The following is a 24,798-nucleotide window of genomic DNA, read 5'->3' as shown; positions in this document are numbered from 1 at the left end:
CGTTCACCTTCCTTGACCTCGGAGAACCTCCGTGGCCAACTCCACTACCCTCACCTCAGAGCCACTCAGCTTTCTGACTGTCACACCGTTATATTAGGCATTACAGGCATAATAGGTATTACAGCTAGAGCAGGTATTACTGTAATACCAGATCCTTCTTAATTACCACGTCTGCCTCAAAACACCTGCATCACCCAGGCTACATCTCTGTTAGCCCAGACCCCAACCACTCGTTTCCAACGGGGACATGAGGCCGCCAGGCTGCGGAAACAGCAGCTGCAGCTCCAGGCTCACAGTGGCCACAGGGGGATAAAGGGCCCCACGTTGCCCCCACAGGGAAAGCCGCCACCACACCTCCCCTCACACGAACCTGGTACCACCACAGGGCTCCCACCACTGGGCTCCCAGTACCACCACAGAGGCCGTGGCCTCCACAGGGCCCACCCACCACCACAGCCCCACAACCCACCGGGGTCCACCACCACCACGGCCCCCACCACCGCCCCCACAAGGGTCGGCAACCACCGCAGCCCCTCTGTTCCCTCCAAGCGCCCCAGGCCCCTTCGCCACCACAAGTGCCAAGTGCCGCCGCCAGGGCCACGCTGCCACCTCAGGGCCGAACCGCCAACCACAGACCGCCTTTCCTCCTCATCTCGAGGGCCTATTGGCTGGCAGAGCAGTCAGTCAGAATCAGGCTCCGCCCCTCCCCGCGATGGGGGTGTCGGTGTGCAGAACGCCCCCCCTCTCCCCCTCTCCCCCCCCCCCCCCCCGCGCGCCGCGGCGCGAACCCCTTCGCGCCTTCCGCCGGAGCTCCGCCCCCTCGCCTTGCCCTCCCCAGGTGTGTGCGTGCTACGTCACCCCTCCCACGCGTACGGGGCGTGCTGGCGTCGTCGTCCTCCGTGCGCTCCGCGTCACCGCTCCTGGCCTGGCGCGCGGCGGCGGCGGCGGCAGCAGCGGCCGGACGGTTCCGCTCGCAGCGCCTCGGGGCTCGTTTCTCCGGCGGCGCCCGCCCGCCGCCTCCCTCCGCCGTTGGCCCCGGCCGCGTGGGACCGCCCGAGCGGGGCGGCGGTGGGCTCGTTGGTGGCCGGTTCGCGCGCGCGGCCTGGTGCGCGCGGCGGATCCCGCCGCTCGCGTAGCGCGGCGCCCGGGCTCCCTGAGGTGAGGCCCGGCCGGCTCCGGGGGGGGGGGGGAAAGGAGGGCGGGGAAGCACCGCTTCTCCTCGCCGCTGCCGCCATGAGCGTGGAGGCGTACGGCCCCAGCTCGCAGACCCTCACCTTCCTGGACACGGAGGAGGCCGAGCTGCTCGGCGCCGACACGCAGGGCTCCGAGTTCGAGTTCACCGACTTCACTCTCCCCAGCCAGACCCAAACCCCGCCCGGGCCCGGGCAGGCGGGGCCGGGACAGGGCCAAGGGCCTCCCGGAGCGGGACAGGGACCGCCGGGACCGATCGAAGCACAGGTGAGTCCGCGGCCGGAGACGGGGGAAGGAGGGGGGGGGGGGTCAGGGCGTCTCCGCCACCGGGGGGTGGGGGTCCGGAAGGGGCGGGCGGGCCCGGCCGTGAGGCCGGCGAGGGGAAGCCCTGGGCGGGCTGCGGGGTTGGGCGCTCTGCCCCCGGCAGACGGGGAAGTGGAAACCGCGTGTGGCTGCCCCGTAGAGAAGGAGGAGGCGGCCGGCTCCGGAGCAGGGGGCCGTCCGCTGCCGGCACACCGCGGGCCGGCGCCGGGGAACGGGCCTGGCAGCCGGGCGGTTTGCTTCTGCCCTGGAAATGCGGGGCAGAGGATAAAACTTGCGGCCGGTTGTCCGCTGGTAAAGCCGGCGGAGTCCGCGGCGGTGTCGTGACAGTTGTGTCACTTTTCAGTGCGATGTTGGAAGTAAGAGATCAGAAATGCAGCTGGATGTCATTCTTTTTCTCTTTTAAAACAAATATGGCTATAAGTAGTACTCGCTTATCAAAAGTGGAGCACTGTGGAAATTCAGTATTACTTCCTTTAATTTCTTTCTTTCTAGGACCAAAAGCAAAATATGCTTTTAATTTATTATTTTAATTTTTTTGACACCTTTTCTGCTGCACGGTCGCTGGGCTGGTTTGTTTTGGTTTTGTATGGGAGTGACAGCCGATATGAGTTCAGAGGTCCGGTTCCTCATAGCTTAAAAACAAGTGATTCTTTTTTTGTTTTTTTAATGTAGCTTGTTGATGGTTGGTACAAAACGATAATTAAAGTGTATTTATTTGATAATTCACAAAAGTGAAAGGAAAGAGGGAACTAGGGTTATATGCTTACAAGTCTTGCAAATTAAGATACCGCTCGTCACTGTTCTGCATCTTGCCTGTGTCTGTAGTTAAAAAAAAAAAAAAAAAAGCCCTGAAGAACTCCTCCATGTTTTTTGAAAAGTCAAACTTTTCTCCATTTAAAGATCATGGAATATTCTGCTAAGTTTCATTACATCTAGATGAATACTGCTCTAGTCCCATTATCAACAATTAAACATTTGTAAGTTATTCACGTTTTAAAGGATGAGAGGAGTTGAAATGCTTTAGATAAGTTCTTAATCCTGAACCAAACATAGTTTGAGTGGGCTTGACTTTTTCCTTTTACTTGCCAAACCTGATATGTCAGGGTCTGTAAATGATAGAGCTGTGGAAATAGAAGTGAAAACAGAAGTGAGAAACTGAAAACAGGCCAGCATGTCCAGGCACTGAGAATCTACAGGTGTGCAGTGCAGGACTGAAGGTGGTATTATCCCGTCCGAGCCGTATCGGGTTTATCCAGGACAAATTGTATGACTTTCCTGTGCCTGAAAGTGCTCAGCCTGGGCGGAGCCGCTGTGCGGTGACTTGCTCCGGGTTAGCGTGTTTATAAGAGAATTAGAAACCTGACCCCATGGGCTGTTTGTTTATTTTCTGTTTACTTACAGCTTTTGAATTTGGGTTTGGTAGACTATCCAGTTTGAACATTGAACTATCAGAATTATTCAGTAGTAGTAGTAAAACCATGTCTCTGTCCAGTCAGACTATATACTTTGATTAAAAAGACAGTTTTAGTAAAATCGTAGTTTTTAAAGCTTTAGTGGGTTGTGATTGTTCCTGAACTCACAGTAGAGAATATGTGGCCAGAAGAAGAAGAAAAACCACCCCAAAATAAGCCTCATAAGCTAAAAGACTAGACGAGAGGATTAATTTGTCTTTTTTTGTCTAAACATGTTTGAAAAGCCTTTGAAGTAAAAAGAAAAATCTGGAGAGCCCATACAGGTACTAGTATGTATATAACCAACCGTCCTGGCAAGAAGGAAGAGTTGGGTTTTTTTATATTTTTTTTTTTTTAAACGAATGCATTTATGATGTTTCTGCAAACTCTTGCAGTCATCGTAATCCTCATTTTGATGCTAGAAATGTAGGGTTTTGGGAGGGTGGGGAGAGGGAATGGACCTATTGCAACAAGAACTCTGTGTAGTAAGTGTCCTCCTGAGCTGAAGTGCAGCAAAGCCCAGATCCCTGGATCTGTTTAGACTTGTACATCTCAACGGTCTCATGAATGATAAGATCAGAAATTATGTGGGTTTTTTTAAAGATTCTGTGGAAAATTTTGCTGCCTCCAACAAATAATTTAATCTTGTTGTGTCTTTTGGCAGAGGACATACTAAATAATAACTTCTAAGGCCCCCAAATTGATCACGTCTATTTTGCTTAATTAAATGTTGTCACTGTGATTATAATTAAAGCTCCTTGAATAAATATTTTTATTTGGAGCTGATAAACATGGGAGGTACATAGTTTTACTCTGTTGCTTCATATTCTGATATATTTTTAGTGCCCTAGTGTTTAAAAAGATTAGTTGAGCACGACAGAGCACCTAATTTCTTAAGATTTAGCCCCTCTATAAGAGCTTCGTTTCTCACTGTATACTTAACTAATAGTTTAAGAGGATGTTGTTACAATTGATTAGTGTCCAATTGACAAAAGATACATTAGTAATGCACAAACAATGTCTACTGTTTTCCTCTCAGAAAACTATTTCCATTGTTTACATATAACTAAAACATAGGAATAGATTTTTTTTCTAAATATTTTAAGATAAATTCTGATTTCTGTCTTTTTCACTTTTCCAGGCAAGGACTTAGTTAGGATGCTAGGAGCAGTCACAGGTTCAACCAGCAAGATGGACGAGGCACATGGTGTCGATGTGTTAGCGAAGCGGTTTGAGTGGTTGAAGGAGGCTGGGTCAGCGATTCGATTTTTGGTCTAGACTATGGGGGCTGGATTTAATTTCCAGTTGTAACAAAGACTTTTTGTCTTAGCCAAATGACTTACTCCTTGTTGCTCAGGTCCCCATCTGGAAGCACAGTTTACTCCACGCTGCTTCGGAGGTGTTGTGGGGGTGAATGTTCTGAGGAATATCCCCTTCCTTCTTTTGAAAGGGAGGGCAAATCAGTGTAAGAGATTATAATAAGGTACAGTAAATAGTCTATAGCTTTAATGTAAAGAATCTACAAACAACAAATAGTTGGGTTGTCCATGCAAGTCCAAAAGCGTGTATTTTTTTTTCTAAAGTGTGAGGGGAAAATTACCTGAATCGGGCAGTGTGACTGGGTGTCCTGCAGTTACTGTGCAGTGTTGACGTGCATTTGCCACGATTGATTGGGCTGCGGTCTTGTAACAACAGTACTCTTCTAGCAAAATTCCTACTTAACTGCAATTATTTTTCTTGTTGCAGCTTGAAATGTACCACTTTAAAGTAGAGCTACAGTAAGTGGATATGGCTGCATTCACCTGTGGATCAGCTGCTGATGTGGGTGGGGTACTTTAGCCAGAAGCCCTGGGAGAAACTGAGATGGTAAAGTTCTGTTACCACTGATCTGGGGACTCACTCGCATGGTCAGTAGAAGCCACTACGTAAATTATGTTATCTGGTTTACTTTTCTGTAACTTGGTTCCCTGGACCTTTACTGTTGTCTCTTGGCCAGTGTTTTAGAGGCCAAAAAAGGAGCGAGGGAGGGAGCAGTACCTTGGTGATAGTTTGGGAGCACCTCAGTGTTCAGATTGCTGTAGCTCTTAAATTTGCTGTGCCAGAAGTTTCAGTCAACGCTTCAGTCAACGCTTTTAAAATAGAGAAGCCCCCCCCAACAGTTGATGGTGCCAGATTTTTAATAATATGCACATAGGCTACAGTAGGTTTTAGAACAATAGTTGAGTCACTTCCTCGTTGTGTGCCTGCCAAGGCCTAGTACTCGCTGCTGGATTTTCATAGTAACAGGTGACATCATTCCTGCCTAACTCGGAAAGGGCAGGAGCTCCCCGGGGTGGAACCAACGCAGTCACCTGGTGCACAACTACAACAACTGCAAGCTCTTGGTAGTTTCTTGTTTTTCTGCCTTAAAAAACAAACAAACAAAAAAAAGCTTTACAATTTTATTACTGTTCAGCAGGCCAATTTTTTATGAGCACCCCAAAAAAAAATTGATTAAACTTGTCAGCTGCTGTGCATAATAATGTATTGGGGCTCTTTGGAATAGACTGGTAGACGTGCACCTGTGAATGCCTGGTGTTCGTGCACCGAAGAAATTCAGATTAACTTAAGGCTTTGGAATTCCACCTCTTCGGTTAATAAGTTATCTTCGTATTTTGTAAAATGGCAGTGTCTATTTAAAATGGATATTTATCTTCAAACATCTGTGGAGATGCTATTACACAGTGAGCTGATCGGATTTGAGTTCATCACGCTAATGGGTTGTTGCATGCTGCTGCGGTTTCTTTCGCTTTTTTCCTTTGTCCCTCTGCTTCTTTTGCACATTCTATGCTGACAGTTCCTCTTGGCCGATCTTTCTATTAAAAGCCAGTACTTGGAGGTAACATCAATAAAAAGTCATACCATTTAGACTGTGTTTTGCAAATGCACCTCATTTCATTTGAAGGTAATGAAACAAAACTTGTGCCATTGAGTCCAGTTCCTTTCTGCTGAGGGCAAATGTGAAGTGGCTTACAGTTATTTTTAAATTTAACTCTTGCAATTGGCTGTTAAATTTTAATGTGCAATACTGAAACAAGCTGGTGTGGAATCTAAATGAGACTTTCAGAGAAGTAAGCTGGTTTTGATTTGCTTATCAGTTATAGCTTTAAAATGCTACAGCGACTATTTTTATCAGATTTTTTTTAAATAAAGATTTAGTGTTCTCACTGCAGACAGCTTTCTCATCTCTTGTCAGGGAATTAAGTTACAGAGACCAGATAAATTGCATTAGATGTCTAAGTGCAAAAGTTATTAAAATACTGTGTTGATAGACAAAGGTGATTCTTGTGCTCCTATTTATTAGCTAGCTGAAATTTTCAGGAATAAATTTCATCTTGTCTAACCCGATACCTTTAGAAACATTAGGGGTTTTTAATATATCTGATGATTCTGCTGTGAGGGGGAAATTACCTCACAGCATTCATCCCAGGTGTTTTGTTACTATTGTGCTAATCACTGCAGTCGTGGTGGTCCGTTTCCCACCTTTTTCCACTCAAAGTTAATGTGGATTATGGTATGCTTATCTCTTCTCAGGTTTTATTGAGATCTTGACTAAACAATTCAAAGAATCAAGTGAAGAAGGTTTTGGGGGCTGTGGGGATCTAGCCATTTGGGGGTTCTTGAGGGCACTGTGTTAATAAGCTGCTGAAGCTCCCCATGGCTGTGAGTCTGTTGGGAGGCAGCAGTGCAATGAAACCAGAACATCTGTGAGGCCCAAGGGGCAACGGCTGCTCTAGCCATGCCAAAATCTGACTTGTGACATTCACACTTCTTGATGCTCCTTCCTGTATTGTACTCAGTATTGCCAAAAAGGAGTTATTTTTAACATCAGTAAGACTTGGTATGTAAAAACTGCTGACACAGCACCAAATGTTGCAGAACTTCATGGTTCTGGCAGTGTATCGTCAGTGAAAGGGAGCACACCTGTACTGGGTGTGCTGTGTTAGCACACTCGATCTCTGAAAACTTGAGCTGCATTACTCGTTTTGATGGACTTCTGCGGTTTTCTTGGATAACTTAGGCCTCATTTTTTTAAGGAAATCATGTAATGGCTAAAACAAATTTAAAGTAGCACAAGAGTGACTGTCATACCTGATGTATTTTGCAGGAATGTTTCATTCAGTATGTTATATGGTCAGTACGTCTTGAACAAGAGATGTTGCCTGGAGAGCTAGACACTGCTGAAAAACAGTTTCTGTTGTTTTTTTTGCTATTTCAATATTTTTTTATTAGGCTTATATGAGAACAAGTTTCTTGATTACTTGCTCTCTATTTTCCAAGTGTCATGAAGTTGTGCTTCTGATATCCAGGGATGGTGGGGGGAAACACTGATTTGGTGGATAGAGAACAGCAAAAATAGGTGGGGAAAGTCCTGTTCAATAAAGATCCTGTTTTCACATAGATTCCTGGAGTAAAATGAAGGATGGAAAAACAATGTTTGACACTGCTGGAATTGTTTAAATGGAATTCTGTGTGATGTGTAAGGCTGTATGGAAAAGTGTAACCTACAGAAAAGCAGTCTCCTATTGTTAACTTTTTTCTAGTTATCAGTTGGAGTTTAAAATAGGAGCTAATGAAGCAAGTATTGATTATGTAACTGGTATGTTTCAGCTCTTACCGACATTTTTCTTTACTTTTGATATTTTTCTAAAGTAAACACAAGTTTTTGCTTTGAAGAGTAGGGATTACTGTCCTTGGCTTTATGTTTTGGAGTCTGTTTTGATTGTACGACTTAAGCACTGAGCTTGTATTTCAGGTTAATGGACCTGATGGCATTCTGCAGAATGGAGCTGTGGATGATAATGTGGCTAAAACCAGCCAGCTTCTGGCAGAGTTGAATTTTGAAGAAGATGAAGAAGATACCTATTATACAAAGGATCTTCCTGTGCATGCTTGCAGGTAAGACCTAATCTTTGCCGCAGGCCTGTTGTTTCCAGAGGGCAGGAGCAGTTTATGCGAGGGAAAGGTGTATGCTTAGACGATTTTTGGGATTTGAGAGCTGCTTCCTTGGAAACAGCCACGTACTGGTAGGAAGTGGTGCCCTCTGGTGAGCTCTTGCATGAGCTGCCACGGCTGGTAGGTCTTTGAGCTTCCTTGAGGAATAGCCGGCTAATGCAGCCAAGGGGTGGTAATGGTGGGAAGTGTTAAAATACTTGAGACGCAAACCAGAACTTTAGCTTGTGTTTGATGCTTTCACTAACGCTCATGTTCCCTAATTTTCACTTCCCCTTATTTTTGTATGCTACTAGGTAGTCTAAGTCTAGTATTTGAATTTTCCTGTAAGTACCCAATCACTTCCTTTTTTTTTTCGTTTTTAATTCCAGTTACTGTGGTATCCATGACCCTGCTTGTGTGGTTTACTGTAACACCAGCAAAAAGTGGTTCTGTAACGGGCGTGGAAATACATCTGGCAGGTAAATGGTCAAATGATGGAAATATGAATGACAATCTTGTTTTAGTGTGTGTGTTTTGAAGTAGTATGATGGCTGTGACTTACATTTTGGCGATAATCTAAGTATAGTGACTTAAATGTGAACCTCCAGCTTCTCTAGCTTTTCTGCTCTTAGCGACTTAGACTTCGATCTCAGCAAAACTTGAGTCACTTCTGTAAAGTGAGCTTGCTGCTTCTTCCCCCATCCTATGTTCTTGCAAAGCTCAGTAGAACTGATGCTCTTGACCTGTGGAGCTTCAGGAAGCTTCTTTCAATTATCAGTAACATAAAAAGAATTTTTTACACGTTTCCCATTCTTTCACACTCATCTACCTTAAAGCATTCATGCACTGAGAAACCATTAAAACTGTGTTAGCAGTATCTTTGCTTAGATGAAAAGAGCAAGATCTTACCATCGTCTGCCACAGTGTAAATAGATTTTGTTTGTGTCTTTTAATAACTGAGTTGATATATCAAGTTAGGACTAAATCTGATTTTCCTATTGACTTCATATAAATGCATGTCCTCTCTGGTTTCAGCCACATTGTTAATCATCTTGTGAGAGCGAAGTGCAAAGAGGTGACTCTCCATAAAGATGGACCTCTAGGAGAGACTGTCTTGGAATGTTATAACTGTGGATGTCGTAATGTGTTTCTCCTTGGCTTTATTCCAGCTAAGGCAGACTCGGTGGTTGTCTTGCTGTGCAGGTGAGAGAACGCCTTTATTGGCATGTTTGTATCAAGTCTATTGCATAACCTTATTTCTAAAGAGCAAGCCTTGCTTTCATTTTCTACCAAAATATATTTTATACTCTAATTTGCCACCATTTTTCCTGTAGGTGATTGTATAGACTTCATGAATTGTATAGAAGTAGATAATGCAATAAAGGAACATTCTGTTATGCTGGGAAAGTGTCTTAGGTCTAGAGAAAAGTATTTCTCCCAAATGAAGCAATATTTAATGGAAGAAAGGTGTTTTTTCCCCTTTGTTAAACTGCGATTTTCAGATTTGGAAGAGTAACAGATCAGTTCAGGAAGTTACTGCTCTCACAGGAGTAGTGACTCTGTTACACAGTCTGTTTTTCTGACAGCTTTTACAATAATTTGAAGATGACCGTAAATCAGAAATCGTTCTCTGATAGGTCCTATCAGAAATCATGATTTTATAACTATGTATTCGTATTAAATGCTGTCACTTACCATGTATTTGATGGTAGAAGTTGTGTTTCTGCGGTATGAGTTCTCCTATTTGTATAAACAACAGATGGGAAGTAATCCCGAGTGTTTTCTGATATATGTGTGCATAATCTTAATGGACTGTAACCACTTTTGAAGGTGAGTGTCACATTTAATATTTTAGGTGCTGTAATTTTCAGTTCTAGAAACACCCAAAAAACGCTGCTTATGGTACTGAGCCTTGCCAGTGTTGAAATAGCAAATACAGGAACTAAAAAATAGCAGGATAGGGTGGTTTTGATTTTTCCTTTGAAGTGGGACACTTGAGTTGTTTTAAGAGCGTGATAAACCTATTTTTGCACTTGAATAGACTTTTTCTTACACTTGTCTAATTTAATAATTTTTGTCAATGTTTTGGTTGTGCAGGCAGCCATGTGCCAGTCAGAGCAGTTTAAAGGATATTAATTGGGACAGTTCACAGTGGCAGCCTCTTATCCAAGATCGCTGTTTCCTTTCATGGCTGGTAAAAATTCCATCTGAACAGGAGCAGTTGAGAGCACGTCAGATTACAGCTCAACAGATTAACAAACTGGAAGAACTTTGGAAGGTATGTGCTGCTTTTCAAATACTGGTTATGTTTTACCAAGTGCTAATTTTGTGTTTTTATGAAGAAGGGACAAGACTGTTTTAGCAACTGTATAAGGCAGGGAACATACTTAAATCATGGGAGGTTTAAATCTGGCAGATTTGACAAGTAATGCCACTGGGAATTGACCAAAGGATTCAGGAGATCATTTATCAAAGTAGGACAGTTTCATCCTTAGGTTCTGTAGCTCTGTTCAAGTTGCATTGTCCAGCAGTCTGAAAAAACAGCTTTCCTTCCCCATATCAAGTCTTTTACTTTTTTCCGTTTTATGTGATGACTATCTGAGTGGGGAACTGTTAGTCCACGCTTGGGGTTCAATTACTGCTTTTTGAGATGTTTTTTCTGTACATCCTTTAATGCATAACAAACCTGACTGCGTATTAAGTGAGCATGACATAGACGTATAATGTCTTGGTGTAGTTGTAACAGGTGGTTATACCTTGATATAACTTTCTGTAGTAGTAAAACACAGTTTTGTCAGTCCTGTTGCACAGTGAGAGATTGTCACTTGTTTATGCTTGAAACTTCGAAACAAAATGTTTGGGCTTTAAATTCTAGGAAAATCCATCTGCAACCCTTGAGGACTTAGAAAAGCCTGGTGTTGATGAAGAACCGCAGCATGTCCTGCTTAGATATGAAGATGCTTATCAATACCAAAATATATTTGGTCCTCTAGTCAAGCTTGAGGCAGACTATGACAAGAAACTCAAGGAGTCTCAGGTAATATGCTTGAAATATGCCTGTTTGAGGGGGCTTCTGACCAGTTCTCTGGTATCAAATATGTGGTCACTGTTAACAGCATAGAAGGAAGGCTCCAGTGAAATAAATGTCTTTATTACAGTACTATTACATCACAGTAGTAATGACGATGTATGATAACAGGGAGAGGAAAGAAAAATCCTCAAACTGAGGTTTTAAAAGAGAGCTCAAAACACTTCCCTCTTCTCTGCGTTCAAAGTTTCTCTTTCCACGAACCATATTCTATTGTAGAACTGTGCAACTTGGCCGCCGCCTTTTATGTTATCCTCATAACCTGCAGTGACCTTTGTTGGTCAGAGTTTCCAGTCAAACTTGAGTTATATGAGGTCATACAAGCACTTAGCGAATGTTTTAAAGGTGGAGAGAGAGAATAACACAGGTGGTGATTAGGACTTTGTTTCTCATTAACTAAGTAACTATTTTGTAGAACAGAATTTTTCTGCAGATGGTGTGGACTCAGTCTGTAAGACTAAATACAGGTATTTGTCTATACTGTGGCATTAGAACAGGATTTTTTTTTTTTTTAATTCTCCACTGTTTTGAAGTATATGACAGTGAGAACTGGTAGTTGGCAAACAGCTCTTTAAGAACATAATAGATGCCTCTTCTTTACCATTAGACCCAAGATAACATCACAGTCAGATGGGACCTGGGCTTGAACAAGAAAAGAATTGCTTATTTCACTTTGCCAAAGACTGATTCAGGTAATGACACAGTGATTGTATGGTTTGTCTGAGGTTTTCTTATGCCTGGGGAATAACACCAGGGTTTGAAGAGCTGTGGTGATCTGGCCTGGGGTATAAGATAGTACTGTAAGGGTCTTTTGTGTTGAGTGTGGTTCATTGGTGAATATTCTGAGAGCGTTTTTTCCTTCCTTTGTAGATATGCGTCTTATGCAAGGAGATGAGATCTGCTTGAGGTACAAAGGAGACCTGGCCCCTTTATGGAAAGGAATTGGTCATGTTATCAAAGTTCCTGATAGTATCCTTTACTTGGTGAGCCTTCAGGAAGGCTTAATTGAAGGTTGAAGTCTGAGAAATCAGTGTATGAGTACAAAAGTAATTTTGAGATAATTTAAATTTGTTGTGGGGATCTGCTAAAAAAACTCCAAAATTGGGAAAAATAAAATTCAAATTTTTGCTATAGATTACTACTTAACGAGGTTCTACAGATTATGGTGATGAGATAGCCATTGAGCTGAGGAGCAGCGTTGGAGCACCTGTGGAAGTCACTCATAACTTCCAAGTGGATTTTGTATGGAAGTCTACTTCATTTGACAGGTATTGAGAAAGCACTTCAAAACTTGGTAGATAATGGTTGCAGTTGGTGTATATATTTTCTTTTACCTTCAGTCTGAATTTTTGAACAAGAAAAAAATGTATTGTTTTGTGACACTAGCAATCAGAAATCCCGAGGATGCCAAATGTATCAAAGCTATGAACATGTGACGTCTGCTTCATAGAGCAACAGGCTTAACTTACTAGAAATAGAATTAGTCTGAATGCCACCGAACTGTCAATTTTTCTCTCCTTGAAGGAATGCTGAAGATTTGCTGCAAATACATCAAGATAATGTGTAAACCAAAGGGGGGAAATTTAACTTATGTTTAGTAATACTTGGAATGTAAGAAGGAAACTACTTTGTAGTTCAGCTTCTTGAACACTGCTCCATCATGAAGCCCTCTGATTTTTAGTTGGCCCTCCTAAACTTTGAATCTAGCTGAAATTTCAAGGCATTTGAATCAGCTGTGGGGTCAGTAGGCCTCAGACACCTCTGTACTGTTTTGTAAGATAGGAGTTTGTCTGTTGTCCTGGAAGTGGGATACTGAGTACAAATTTTCTTGAAATCTTGCACCTGAAATTACTATTGCAGATTCTGTCAAAGGCTGGTGTTTCTCTACAGATTTTTCTGGTTAGAATACTTTGTAGCGTTCTAGGAGTCTAATTTTTGTCTCTTAATTTCTGTTAGTAAGTGTTCTACGGTGTTCTCTTTTCCCAAGGTGTGCTGTAATTTATACCTTGATGTCTGATTAACCTTTGTGTAGAACACCTGTGGATAGTTATATTTGAGGTCATACTGGTATTATTTTTTTTCCTGTCTTTCCCTCATTTCAGGATGCAGAGTGCTTTAAAAACATTTGCTGTGGATGAGACTTCAGTGTCTGGGTACATCTATCACAAACTGTTAGGTCATGAGGTAGAAGATGTAATTATTAAATGCCAGTTGCCAAAGCGCTTTACAGCACAAGGACTTCCTGATCTCAACCATTCTCAGGTAACCTCATCTCCTTTTTACTGCATGCAAAGAAGTATGATAAAGGATTTATGAATAGAGGTTGAACAACTTTGTAACTTCCTATGCATTGAATGCTAAATAGCAATAAAAAAAATGTTATAGGTTTATGCTGTGAAGACTGTCCTGCAGCGTCCTCTGAGCCTTATTCAGGGTCCCCCTGGTACCGGAAAAACAGTGACGTCAGCCACAATCGTCTATCATCTGGCTAGACAGGGCAATGGGTAAGAACTATTCTCTCTAAATCCTTATGTATGAGGTTACTTTATTAACAGTCAAAGAATCAACTTGATTTTAAAAATGAAAATAATTTGTATTGTTGAACTAAAGGTATTCTAGAAGTATATTTTTGTGTGCTTATTTCAGAAAATATTCTTCCCCAGCATATTTTTAGGGGATACGTGTCGTGGAAAAATGTTTACAGCTCATTGAGACCTACTCTTTGCCTTTTTTTTTTTTCTGAAGGCCTGTGTTAGTCTGTGCTCCGAGTAATATAGCTGTAGATCAGCTGACTGAGAAGATCCATCAGACTGGACTGAAAGTGGTTCGTCTGTGTGCTAAAAGTCGTGAGGCAATTGACTCTCCTGTATCCTTCTTGGCGTTGCATAACCAGATCAGGAACATGGATAGGTAAGAAATGGTTGAGGGGGGCAGAGCAACAAGAAAACCAACTTAAGTGTTGTGGTGGACACAACTGATTAACTGTGTAATGATGACAACATGTATTTGCTTGATGTGATAACTTTTTTTGTTTTATACATGTGTCATACTTAGTTTTACAAATGAGTTCCACTGTAATCCTCCCAAGTTGTTAATTAGGCTGTAAAGCAAAATTCCTTTTTCTTTTTTTTTCAGCATGCCAGAGCTTCAAAAACTGCAGCAGCTTAAAGATGAAACTGGAGAACTGTCATCTGCTGATGAGAAACGTTACCGTGCACTGAAACGAACAGCAGAGCGTGAATTACTTATGGTAAGGTTTCATTGGTTCTTGCAGCTTAAATAATTGCCTTCTCCCACTTGAAGTTTAGTTGCAGTTTGCTGGTGGAGATCAGAGTACAACTTAACTTTTGGGAGAATTCCTGGAATAGTGTTGAATATTCTTCCATGTAGAAATATTGTCTATTGATACTGCACTTGATTAATTTCAGTTGCGTTTCTGTCTCAGAATGCAGATGTGATCTGTTGCACTTGTGTGGGAGCTGGTGATCCAAGACTTGCAAAAATGCAGTTCCGCTCCATTCTGATTGATGAGAGCACGCAGGCAACTGAGCCAGAGTGCATGGTGCCAGTTGTCCTGGGAGCAAAACAGGTAGGAGCCATTGGATTTCATTAAAGAAAACTTAATTAAAGAAAGAGTTTATAAATAGAGGAAGTACCATCAAACACCTCCATCCACAGTGGAAATCCTTCCATTTCATGGAAGACGCTTCCATAATATAGATCTAAATTATTTTATTTTGTGTTAGTCCTGTTAGTTTTCTCTTTCCGTGGCATAATGTTTGTATAGAACCTGTTGGTTGTGTTGGAACAATCTGGAGACCGAGTAAGATTTTATTTGAAAATGATCAGCTGAAAATCTAGTTGACACTGAAGGTTTTATAAGCTTTAGATTAGGTCTGAAGCTTATTACAAGTCAAACTGATTAGTTCCTAATATATTTTATAGTAGGATATTGCTGTTGTTGCTAGCTATTGGGCAAGTTTCAGAAAATAGATACTACAAACTTTCTTTTCCACAGCTTATTCTTGTGGGTGACCACTGCCAGCTTGGTCCTGTTGTGATGTGTAAAAAAGCTGCGAAGGCTGGTCTGTCTCAGTCCCTCTTCGAGAGGCTCGTGGTGCTGGGGATCCGTCCGATTCGCCTGCAGGTGCAGTACCGCATGCATCCTGCGCTCAGTGCTTTTCCATCCAATATCTTCTATGAGGGTTCACTCCAGAATGGTGTTACTGCAGGTAAGCAAAAACGGTACTCCTGCAAATTACTTTCTTTCCTTCCTTTGATCCTTAATAAATGGAATTCTTTAATCTAGATGAGTTTTTCAATATGTTCACTTAAAAGGAGAGCTGCCACTGCGTGTACAGTTTTGAGTCTTTAAGGTGCTTTGATATGAAAGTGAGTGTTCTTGCTAGTAAAGCAGTGTTAACTTTTTTTTTACTTGCTGTTTTTGTGCTCTTCAGCGGATCGTGTGAAAAAAGGGTTTGATTTCCAGTGGCCACAGCCAGATAAGCCAATGTTTTTCTATGTTACACAAGGACAGGAAGAAATTGCCAGCTCAGGCACTTCTTACCTGAACAGGTAAACAAAATTCAATACTGGGATATAAATTTGCACTGGGACAAAAGTATTTTTAAGTATCTTGAATATAAGGGAGATTGTTAAATGAATCTGTTCATAATCCTGTGACATCCCTTGGAGACAGTCCCTTGACTTCATCAACTGTGAAAGTGTGGTATACAGTTCCCACTACAGACCAAGTGTCTAAGTGTTTCTCTGTCCTTCAGAATCTCCGCAACAAAATTCATAGTATTCTGTATTCACCTTGACTCGTGATGCATTGCTATGTGAATAAAGGCATAACAGCTAAAAAAGGGTTTGTGTTTTTGAATAAGAGTTCCTTTCTGTGAAGGTGGGACCTATACTTGAAATGAGCCAGCTCACAGACCTCAGACGTGTTGTGTGCTGGGATACAGTACTGCCATGCTATTGATTCTTACGTTCTGCAGTAGTCCTTCTAAATTAATAAAATGTTGTTTCCTATTAACAGCTATGATTGAAATGGCTTGTGTGCTTCTTTTTTAATAAAAGCTGCCATCAACAATAGAGCAGGCTGAGCTGCATTTCAGAGTTGATTTGCCTTAGGCTCCCTTCACAGTAAACTAAGAGAAAAAGGCATCTTCAGTGGGAGCAGTTCAGATCTTAAGTTTGAATTGTTCTGTGGAGGTGCGTGTTTTCCTTCACTGGTAATATAAGGAGTATGGGACAATTAAGTACCTAATATGTGGAATGAATTTGGGCCAGCAAGTAAACTAGCTGCAGCAGGAAATGCTGATCAAGTCACATTTTGAAGCCAGAATTCCAATAGCTCCTGAAGCAGAGTCCTAAGTCTTAGATTTTGGCGGGGGTGCAAAAGAGATGGGAATTTAATTTTCTTTTTTCTGTCCCTTTTTTCTGCACCTTCCAACTTCTTTTCAAAGAGCGTGCTTAAAACACTTTGCTTTTCTTGGTCATATGCATTTGTTCATGTGCCTGGAAGGGAAGCCAGACCAACTTACGAAAAATATCTGCTGTGATATTTTTAATCTGTCTGTTTCATGAACAGCGTGTGCAAGACTGCTGAATGCAGCAAGCCAGATTGTGCACAGATAAATGGCGCAATAGTTGGCTGACAGGGAGGTTGGCATTAAAAACATGCTAGGTTTAAAACTTTAAGATAAAGCAACTGAAGGATCTGTTCACAGCGGGCTGGAACGTTTTTAGTGATCTCATTCAAAGCACAGGTGTACATTTAACTCTAGTGAGAAGTTCCGTTTCAGAATGATGGCTGCCATGAATTTTTGCTGTTCCAGAAAGTCTGGTGGTGTAGTTCTGAGAAGGGGGAGAGGTGTATATTAAGGAGAAATTTCTGTGTCGTTCTGAGACACTTTTTTTCGATATGTTGTCTTTTGTCCGTACTCCTGTGGCTGAGAATATCTGTGCATGGCCTAAGTCAAGAGGTGATACAGTGGTGAACGTTCCTGCAAAGCTTAAGCCAAATTAATCGGAGTGCTTGAGCAGTGCAGTGTGAAATTTGATCTTTTTCTTGAAGTAGCCTTTCTACAGTAGGCTAGCACAGCGTACATGTTCAAGTTTTCTAGACCCACTAATTTGCAAAAAGTTAAACCTAATGCCTTGATTCTCCTTAGATAAACATATCTCTCTTTCTAGGACGGAAGCTGCCAATGTGGAGAAGATAACTACAAAGCTATTGAAAGCTGGTGCCAAACCAGATCAGATCGGCATTATTACTCCTTATGAAGGTCAAAGATCCTATCTGGTGCAGTACATGCAATTCAGTGGTTCCTTGCATACAAAGCTCTACCAGGTACAGAGTCTTCGCACAAATGAGAACACTTGGATGCAGAGGAGCTAGAACTGTCAGATATTGTGAAACTTGACAATATATTTTTAGTCTGGCTTCTTAGACACCAGCCTGTTTATTCTTTAGTAATTTTTGAGTTTTTTAGTTGATTGTGGTTAAACAAGGAGAAGAGTTTAGGAGGAATGAAATGCCAGTAAGTGTCAGGGGAGCAGCTGGCCAGATAAAGGAGAAAGCCTTGTTAAGGTCTCTGTTGAAAGGAAAGCTTCAGTGAGTCCATCCTCTGAGGACTCGTTGGAGCACAGAAGGGAGAGGTCATTAGTGCTTCAGCTGTGGAAAATCTTCAGTCAGCTTGTGTCTTAGATAAAAGCATCAAGCCAAGAGACGTGCAGGAAACCAAGCTCCATAAATTCTGATGGTCATACTATTTACTTGCTTGGGAATATGTCCTCCCATCAGTGGAACTCCTCTACCAAACATTAAAATTTGTTGCTACAAACAGGGCGGTTGTATGTTTAATGTAGTCTGTTTTGCAATATTGAGAACTTGGTCAGTGTTTTCACTGAAGGAAAACTTGGTGGAAATAGTTCTTCTGCCAGGAAATGATCTGTCCCTCTGATTCAGGTTTCTTGGTAGCTGGAGCAGCAGTGCTACGTTGGAGCTGTCTTACTACGAGGTTTTTGGAATAGTCAGAAGTCTTTTTGGCAGCATACTTAGAAAAAGGATGCTTTCCATAGTGCAAATGCCAGTTTGGGGGAAATACAAGAACCATAAAGCAGTGATCATGAAAGTAATTTGTCCTAAATTGAGACTGTCTGTTCTTCTTTAGGGAGACTATTTAGTGACCAGTGGAATTACCAAATCATTAGTCATTACAAAAATAACATTTTTGTCAAATTATGGGAATTGCTACTGCACAGCCAACGCATTTTGTAATGCCTGTTGGTAGCATAACTGTTTTGCACTGTGCTTCCGTGATTTACGTGTTTTCCTCTGTTTCAGGAAGTGGAAATTGCAAGTGTGGATGCCTTCCAGGGACGAGAGAAGGACTTTATTATCCTTTCTTGTGTGCGGGCCAATGAACACCAGGGGATAGGGTTTCTGAATGACCCCAGGCGTCTTAATGTAGCTCTTACAAGAGCAAGGTAAAGTAAAATTGGGCAAACTTTTGTCTATTCTAGAGACCTAATTCGGTTTGCTAAAGCATCAATACAGTCTGACTGACAAAAGGTCTGTGTTTTGTGGGTAGCAGGTCCATTCCTCACCCCACCCCGCTTAAGGGAACCTGAATGATGTCCACATTCCCTGCAATTTACCAAGAGTAATCTCAACCTAATCAGTGTTGCCATTTGGCATCAGTAGTTTGCTGAAGCCGCCATGTCATTCCCCTTTGTTTGCAGGACAAAATTCTTCCCATTCATCTGCTTCTTTATCCCTTCCAGCAATCTTTTTTTTTTTTTTTTTTTTTTTTTTTTTTTTTTACCATTTTGCTTCCCTTAAAATGGGCTTTATTACTGAGAAGGGTAATGTGGATTCAGTACTGTGTTGGTTGGCTTCCTTGGTTTCTTCAAGCTTTAAACCAACACAGTGCGCTTGGTTGGGTACGCTGCTGTGTTTGGCAAGCCTGCAAAAGGAAGCTTGTGACTATTGAGAAACTGGCTGCAGCAATCTCCTTTCAAATGTTTTGTCATACTACAGAAATCATCTGCTGTAAACAAAACAATTGCATCAGGGTCTTCTACACCTACTGGCATGAGCTTCTGCTAGGGGCTTGGATTTCTGCAAAAGAGATTGACTTTGAGGCTGTTCTCACATTAATATGTAACCTGTTATATGGCTTTATTTTTACTCAAAGTGAATTTTACTTTCTCTGTTTGTCTGCTGTTGTACAGGTATGGAGTAATTATTGTTGGGAACCCAAAAGCACTGTCTAAACAACCACTTTGGAATCACCTGCTGAATTACTACAAGGAGCAGAAGGTTCTGGTGGAGGGACCACTGAACAACCTCCGGGAAAGCCTTATGCAGTTCAGCAAGCCCCGGAAACTTGTCAATACCATCAACCCTGTAAGTTGACCTCTTCTGTCTCCCAGATGTTTGTGGCGTGAAGCAATTCAGGGTTGATTGATCAATTATAAATGGATGGGATAAACAGTCACCCACATAGCCTCGCACACCCATAACTGCATTTTTGTTGGATCATGCTGCATTAGCTGGGGCAAGTAGGTTGCCGCTTCAGATGTTTCCAAGTTGAGCATTTGTAGAAAAGCTTTTTTTTGGTGCTTTTTTTGGTCTTTATTTGCAGCAGAATTTTATGAGGGGTTAACTTCTGAGGCGAATGAAACATCAAGTAACTTTTGTGTAGAAATGGCAAGCTCTTGGGCATGTGTACTTAATAGCATTCTATTTTAAAAATTGCAGGTTGAAGATTAGACTTAGTCCTTTAAAGTAAGATAAGTAGTCATTTGGGGGGAGGGGGAAGCTCGTCAGCCATCACAGGACAGTGGTAGGAATAGAGCAAGGAAAGAACTATCATCAGAACCTCAAAACAGACTGAAAAGTCATCAAATGTTTCATGATTTGAGATAAGCTGCCGTAGAATCTTTTATTGTTGTTGTGATGATGTAGTTGAAATGATAACTGGACGTGTTCCATGTATTAGAACTAGTTAGTTTTCTCAGCACTGGTGAAGTGTGCGTTATCTGTAGAGTTTTACTGCATTCTTAACGAAAATAAATTGTACTGAAGTTGCAGTGCAAAGTTTTCTATGCAAAAGCTTTGTTTGACTCCTACAATGCTTCTAGGGTGCCCGTTTCATGACTACTGCCATGTATGATGCACGTGAGGCTATTATTCCAGGATCTGTCTATGACCGGAGCAGTCAAGGTAAAGGAAGCTATCAAAATTAACACCTTTATAGATTTTTGGGGTTTTCCCCAGCTAGTCCTTGGGGTATAGTATCTTACAGACTACGAACTTTTAAATGTTTTAAGAGCCGCTACAGAAACATACAGAATTTAAGAACTGAAAATGTTGCTGATGTGCCTGGATTTTGCTCTCTGTATATAGAAGCCCCTACAGTCTAACTTGATGTCTGCAGAGCAAGTAAAAAAAAAAAAAAAATGAGGGGGAGGGGAGTGCGTATGTATAAGTGTTTCAGGAATCTTAGATGGTGCTGTAGAAGAGTAACTGTGTTGGATGAACATGTGTTAGATGGGTCTCTGAAATTTTCAAGTGTGGAATAAATAGTGAACTAGAAATGCTGGTGCTTCTTGGCAGTGGTAGCCTTGTCCTTTCAATTTCCAGTTCTGATTTTTAATTTTTTTATTTTTAAATACTGTGGCTTTTCCTCCCCCTCCCCAGGGCGCCCATCCAACATGTACTTCCAAACCCACGACCAGATCGGGATGATTAGTGCTGGCCCCAGCCACGTCACTGCCATGAACATTCCTATCCCTTTCAACCTTGTGATGCCACCGATGCCACCGCCGGGATACTTTGGCCAGGCTAATGGACCAGCCGCAGGTACAGGGGCAAGGGTGAAATGGTACAAAACGCACATTCTAGGTCTGAAGTGGGAGAATGGTTTATACTACTCTTGCAGCAGTGCCGGTGAGAGCAGATGATGATTTGCTTCAGTAATAAATCTCAGTTGTATGGAGTACAAACACGATAACTCTGCAGCCTCCAGTGTGTGTCCCTTTGCCATGTCTATGCTGGTGGTTCTGCCTTTTGCTGTCTCTGCACCTGCTACTCTGAGTACATGTAAAACGCTGCCTCTTGCGAGTGATCAAGTCTTTAAAGAAACACTTCATTCTCACATGTTTGCATGTGTCAGACTTCTCACTGTCGGTTGGGATAAATGCTTTTCCAGGACGTGGGGCGCCAAAAGGAAAGACTGGTCGTGGTGGGCGCCAGAAAAATCGTTTTGGGATTCCTGGAACTAGTCAGTCAAACCTTCCAAATAGTCAAGCGAGCCAAGATGTGGTGTCCCAGCCGTTCTCCCAGGGTCCACTGACTCAGGGGTATATCTCCATGAGTCAGCCATCACAGATGAGTCAGCCTGGGCTCTCCCAACCAGAACTATCACAGGTAAGCAGAACTTGATGTATGGTCTGCTCTTTCCTGGGTTTTATGTCAGTGATCTGTTTGCATGCACGTCCTTGTTTCCTAGTACTGAGGGAAATGGAAACTAAAACCATTTTCAATGACTCAGCCGCAGCATTTTATTCCTCCACTTGGCTGACTTTCTAAGTACACTTGGGCATAGAAGTGAAATGCTGCATGTATAGACTTCAACTTGAGCCTTAACTTTGAACTGCTTGCTTGTTCAACAGCCAGCTATCGCAAAAACCTTTGTATTGGTGGAAATTCTGCAGCAAAAAGAGTAGATTTGGGGGGGGGGGGGAACAAACCCAGAAACAAACAACAAAACACAACCAAACAAAAAAAAAAAATCCCCAGCAAGGCAAAACCTCCCAGAGTTTGTCACTAACCTTGGCTGCCAGGTATTCTGCTTTGTAAGGGAGCACTTGAGCTTGATGATGAGTTAGAGGCTTAACACACACTTTCATTTTCAGGACAGTTACCTTGGTGATGAGTTTAAATCTCAGATTGACGTGGCGCTGTCACAGGACTCTACTTACCAGGGTGAACGTGCATATCAACATGGTGGAGTGACGGGACTGTCACAGTATTAGAGTGTAAGGCACCTTGAGGGTCACTCCTCTGCTTCTTCCTCCCCGATTTAAGTTCATGAACACAGTGTTTGTCTTAAGAGCGACATCCCTAATGGCCCTGTTGTTTTGCTTTCTTGCTTTCAGGTTGAGGAAGAAGAGCTAAGCTTGTGTGGAGCTTAGTTCATCAGCATTTTATTCTGGGTAATAAAAAAAATAAAATAAAATGGATACCTGTTTTCCACTGCTAAAACTGAAGCACCACTGTGTGAGAGCAACAGGAGAAAGAAACCAACCAACGGAGAGGAGAGAGAGAAAGGAGCGCGCGCGAGAGAGCCCACTGCTAGCTCACTGAGACAAGGAGACTGACCGGAGAGGAGAGAGAGCACCGAAGGACTGGCTGGCGCCTCACTGGGAAGGCAACTCACCCTGAAATGAGTGGTCAGCTGAGTCCCTGCTCCCCCAGTCAAACAAGCTCGAGAGAAGGGCCTTAAGCAGGTTTCACTTCATTCCATACTTCTCTTTGCGAGCAGGGCATTACTTTTCAGAGCAGATGGGGAGAGGAAAACCCTCATCTCAGAGTTGTTCTCGTTTTAAAGGGGTACTATATTTTAGCAGTAACTGTTTACATTTTAGAAGCAGAGTATCTGAGAGAGAGAGAGAGAGAGAGTTCCTGACTAAGTGACAGCGAGCCAAGCAGAAATGCGGCGGAACATAGCTGATGCTCAACTCTGAGATGCAGGTTTTGTTGTCCAACACTGGCTCTGAAATCCTAGTGTCATCGTGTCGCCCACATTCTGAACGGGTCTTTCGTGACAAGGTGGTTTTAAAGAGATTCTTTCAAAGGAGCACTGAATTTTTAGAAGTTTGTCTCTGAATTCTTAGTGGTGGACCTGGGAGATCCTTGTTCTGAGAAGCTTACAAAAAGTTTAAAACAAAACTAAATTAGAGCACCAACCTTGAGAACTTTCAGTGTGATTAAAAGTTGCAGCAATCAGCCTCTTCTTCCTACATTGGATAGCAGTTAGAGTGAAAGGAGCCTGCGCGCTCGAGCAGGAGGAGGGTTTCAAAGTGTTTTCTGTATGCTTTAATTGGCTACTGTCTGGACTCTACTCTGTGAAAAACAAGCCTTTCTGTAAGATGAACTTTGCGCTTGAAAGGGGATGGGTTCCTGAGCCCTTCGGCCCTGGAGGAGAAGATGCTAACAGGCCTGCTTTACTCGCTCCCGCAGATCTGGGGAAGAAGTAGTGGAAACTGGGGATTATATTGGTTTTGAAGTAAAGACTCTACAATGTTACCGAAGCAGGTTGGAAAAATGGACAAAGCAGGCGGTTGTTGGAAGGTGGCCTCTGATAGCTGGGTATAATTAGAGATAATGGGTTAGGCTTTTGTGTGGCTTCTTCGGTGATTAATGCAGATAGCTGAAAGATTCAGGTGTTGAAAACCAAACCCGGAGCCTATTTTTCAGGTAGTGGATGCGGCTGTGCCATCAATGCTGGCTTGAGAAATAGCTGGAAGTCAAAACTGAAAACAGCACATAAGAGAAGCCATCCAATTTCTAAGTTGTACCCATGTCTTAAATAAGTCATATGGGAACACTGGGAGCATTTTATTTCTGTCTAAACCTTTTTAGAAACAGCGCAGAGAATTTAAAATTCCTACAGACCCATTTTTATCAGATCCCTAAATTAGACTGACCTCTACCTCCTAATTGGCAAAGATCAGTAGAGTGTGATTCACTAACCTAGGCGTTTTTAAAGTTTGAATTAAGTTAGCTTTATACTCAAAGGGCTCCAAGTGTTTCTAGTCTTTTTTTTGGGGGAACTCAAAATACCTCTCATATGAATGTACTTAAATGACGTAAACCCCACTTTTTGTAACTGGGGGGAAAGCCCTTTCATTACTGTCCTTTCTGTAGATTGTTGACCCGCTTTCATAACCTGTATTTGCTGTAGTTTTTCAAGAGTGTCTCTCCCCCAGTGCAGACCTGGTGTAGCGTACCCACGAACCGTGAGTAGCGTGCACAGAAACATGGAACAGGTGTTCAAAATTTTCGTTCAGTCCTGCAGCGAACGTAGTTCGAGAACTGCAAAAGAAACTTTCCAGAAATGATAAACCATTCTTTTCTCATAAAAAGCCTCCAGAGTTTAGACTTCTAAAATGTGAAAGAATGGAGACACAGGCCACCTTCCTTCCTTGTAAGATGGACTGTTTTATTTATTAACATTGCCGAAGGGCTTTTTAATTTTTTTCCTTCTGTAGGCTGCGTAGTTGCATAGACTTTTCCGATAGGTTTAAGCTGTAACCCTCTGTGCAATGCAATCCATTGAGTAATGTAACGCCCTCCTCTCCCCTTGCCCCCTTTATTTCACTGATGGGAATGCTTGCCTCTGCTTTGTGCTGGTTTTTTCCTTTGTAGCAGTTACTCTGAGTTTTATAAATCCAGACATCAGTGCTAGCACGGTGTTACTCTTTTTTGATTTTTGTCTCAGTTTGTTTTAAACCTGTTTGTCATCAATAAAATATTAATAAACAGCTCTTGCATTCAGGGTGGCCCATAACTTTCAATGATAAAACCATGCAACATTCATTAAAACTTAGTCTGATTGTATAAACTTCCAAGTTTATTATTACTTTTTTTAAACACAGACTAGTACAAAAGTGGGGTGTGTGCATAGCGTACATGGGGAAGCAAATGAACGGTGAAAACTTGTTAAATGCCCTTCCCCTCTCCCCTCT

General features: G+C 42.4%; 1 protein-coding gene across 1 annotated transcript; it reads left to right on the top strand.

The window, feature by feature from the left end:
* Window positions 1-1,233: 1,233 nt before the first annotated feature.
* UPF1 (UPF1 RNA helicase and ATPase) lies at window positions 1,234-24,596 on the top strand (the record flags this gene model as incomplete). Its single annotated transcript, XM_082495491.1, has 24 exons — window positions 1,234-1,458; window positions 7,762-7,904; window positions 8,330-8,419; window positions 8,976-9,143; window positions 10,038-10,218; window positions 10,816-10,977; window positions 11,636-11,720; window positions 11,899-11,997; window positions 12,188-12,296; window positions 13,131-13,290; window positions 13,414-13,532; window positions 13,774-13,938; window positions 14,164-14,278; window positions 14,474-14,617; window positions 15,047-15,260; window positions 15,486-15,603; window positions 17,233-17,389; window positions 18,386-18,528; window positions 19,276-19,450; window positions 20,188-20,269; window positions 20,747-20,908; window positions 21,258-21,475; window positions 21,964-22,086; window positions 22,207-24,596. The coding sequence occupies 23 exons, from the start codon at window positions 1,234-1,236 to the stop codon at window positions 22,081-22,083; spliced, it is 3,354 nt and encodes a 1,117-aa protein (XP_082351617.1). The 3' UTR covers window positions 22,084-22,086; window positions 22,207-24,596.
* Between the last annotated feature and the right edge of the window lie 202 nt (window positions 24,597-24,798).

The sequence above is a fragment of the Vanellus vanellus genome (genome assembly GCF_965231255.1).
Source record: "Vanellus vanellus genome assembly, chromosome: 25".
In the NCBI taxonomy this organism is placed as follows: Eukaryota; Metazoa; Chordata; class Aves; order Charadriiformes; family Charadriidae; genus Vanellus; species Vanellus vanellus.
The sequence above is the reverse complement of the archived record's forward strand: the minus strand, read 5'-3'. Positions and strand labels throughout refer to the sequence as shown.